At 38.3% G+C, this 2,713-nt stretch overlaps 1 protein-coding gene across 1 annotated transcript; it reads right to left on the bottom strand.

Moving 5' to 3' along the window:
• Positions 1–905: 905 nt before the first annotated feature.
• LOTGIDRAFT_200237 (hypothetical protein) lies at positions 906–2,051 on the bottom strand (the record flags this gene model as incomplete). The annotated part of the gene is made up of 1 exon (XM_009049477.1): positions 906–2,051. A coding segment is annotated over one exon (1,146 nt), but the record flags the coding sequence as incomplete, so codon positions are not given.
• Between the last annotated feature and the right edge of the window lie 662 nt (positions 2,052–2,713).

Below are 2,713 nucleotides of genomic sequence, written 5' to 3'. Positions count from 1 at the left end.
AGCCACTTGCTCTATACCTTCTAACTGCAACACTGTAAATACATTGTTAACCACAAAATACATTTCACAGTGTACACCCCTTTGAACAAAAGTGCCAGTTCTTTCAATATGCCTATGGTATAGTTGTATAAATACACTACTATATCTCATCAATATGAACAATGATATGGTAACTATGCCTTTTGGTGCCAGAATTTTACAGCCGATATTTCAATTAAGACAGAATTCTCTCCCAAACCATGTGAAAACTATTTACCGCTGGGCCAATTATACTGTTCAAAAGCATGTACAAAATATCTGTAAGCTATTAAATATTGTAAAATTTGGCAATTACCATTTATTGTTTTCAAAGACAAATTACAATCGCGTTTCAACTTTTTAAACAGAATTATTTAAAACTAATGTTTTACCAGCATGGCTGCATGCACGACTGAGATGTCAACATGGAAAAATACTAGGATCCTGTGCTAACAAAATTGAAATGCCAACAAGGCCAAAAGCGTGCGAACTTGGCTAAGATGCCAGCAGGAACAAAATGCCTATATGCCAAAAGGACTAAGTTGCCTACTGGTTTAATATGTTTAGTTTCAATTAAGCTAAAAGGAGGATAAATGCCTACATGCCAAGAGTGCCTACAGGGAAAAGGGCTAACGCGCAAACAGGTGTGATTTGCAGTGTCAAGAGCAAGGTCCGGGTTGACAAAAATATGCTAATTTGATTGGTTAATATCACTTGAGTTAAGTTCCTTTTTAATGATTAGCCAATCAGATTGACTGAAACACTTAAATTATCTCTCATATATTAAGTGCCAGCAAAAAGGTTCAATGCTGAAAGATATAAAGAAATACTTACTATAAATAGCGCTAAAAATTGAGAGTCTGTCAGTGTGCCAGACTGCTAGGTGCCACTGCTGCCGTCCTCATAGAATGAGACATGATGGGATAGGATATGAGTGGATTGCTCTGATGGGCTGCAAAACTTTGCGGAATGCTACGTGTAATAGTGCAACCCGATTGGAGGTTTTGCATCGATATGTTATTTTGTCCCATAGTAACAGGCACCATTGTCTGCGTCATGGAAACGGGAACCATGGATGCATTTATGGTTGGCGTGACATTCATTCCCGCTGCATTCACTGAAGCAATGCGCTGCGCTGTCTGCAAAGCATGCTGGGTTGCTAGATCGCTGTTCATGGAAATTTGTTGAGTCAATGTAGAATTCATATTGAATGAATTGCCAGTCGCTGGCCCACCAGGTGTCACTGCTGGAGTCAATTGAGTATGCGCTAAATCACCGCCAGTTAAAGTCTGCACTGCATTAGCTTTTGACACACGATAGCGTGCATTTTGCTCCAAAAGAACTTCATTTGTGGCTGTCAAATCTGCAATAGTTTTTTTAAGTTCTTCGACTTTTCGTCGTAACATTAGATTTTCCTCCTCAACGATATGATAGGACATTGGACGATATCGGTCTTCAAATCCTGGATAACTCACTAATTCCACACGACGACGCTTAGCAACACTATATGTATCATAGCGATCGAATCCCTCATATCTTTCTTCTTCATAACGATCATCAAATCTATTTTCTACCCCGCGCTCAGCGAGTCCGTTCTGTTGATAGTCGTTTTTTACGTGCCGGTATTTACATTTCATTCCTCGCACGCACTGTCCTTTCTGGAAATCTTTACAAATAGGAATATCAAACTTAGATCCCTCACCACCATTTCCCGTCAGAACTATTTGATGCAGACGTGGTGGAAGCTGACGAGTGGAGTGATAAGTCTCCTCTTCTTCACGAGTACAGTGTAAGAATTTACAATTAACACGATGACATCCTGTGTTTTGATAGTCGTGGCAGAAGACTATTTTTTGATTGGCTGACTCACGTTGTTCACCATTGCTAGGATGTCGATATTTACATTTACGTCCCCTTTTACAAACATTGCGTAAAAAATCACGGCAGACATCATAATCCTTGCCGTTTGATTTGTCATAATAGTTCTCTTCACTCCCTGAATCACTGTTGTCGGACATTTTAAAGTTTGTCATGAAGCAAATTCACGGAAAATATTTCTCCTCAAAAAATGTTCACAGGCGGTCACAAATCTGAAAAAGTACTATTTTTATTCCGCATTGGCGCTTCCCTCTCTAACAGTGAGTTGGTTATAGCAGAATAAATACGCCAGCTTCGCTGTTATCAGGACTATTTTCTTAGCTAGCCTCTTTCTGAAAAGACAGAAATAAACAGTTTATAAGAAAAAAGAAAAAAAATTGCGAACACGGCAGAATTGGTGCAAATATGGGAAGCATGCATTGCAAATATGTTAGTAAAATATTGCAGGGATGTTTTTGTTTTCAAACAACCAGAAGTGATGATTTTCAGCAGATTTAGATATTTTTCATTGTTACAGCCCTGCAAATTAAAAAACTTCATTACTGTTAAACCTAAAATCTTGATTCAGTCCTCTGAAAGCTTGCTTTAACAGCTTACAGAGCTCAATTTCAGCCATCTGTATTACTTGTCAAAATCAAAATCTGATACCTAGTTCTTCTGCAATTGAGTTATCAAGAAACAGCAGGCCCTTGTATTTTTATAAGTTAAGTTAACAAAAATAATGCACAAGACCTTACATCTCTAACAATACTGTGTTACATAATGTTGTGTATGACTACACAATGCAACACGATAACTCGATAGAACTGACACGCCA

Source organism: Lottia gigantea (genome assembly GCF_000327385.1).
Source record: "Lottia gigantea unplaced genomic scaffold LOTGIsca_137, whole genome shotgun sequence".
NCBI classification, from domain to species: Eukaryota; Metazoa; Mollusca; class Gastropoda; family Lottiidae; genus Lottia; species Lottia gigantea.
Note: the sequence above shows the minus strand (reverse complement) of the source record. Positions and strands in the feature narration are given on the sequence as shown.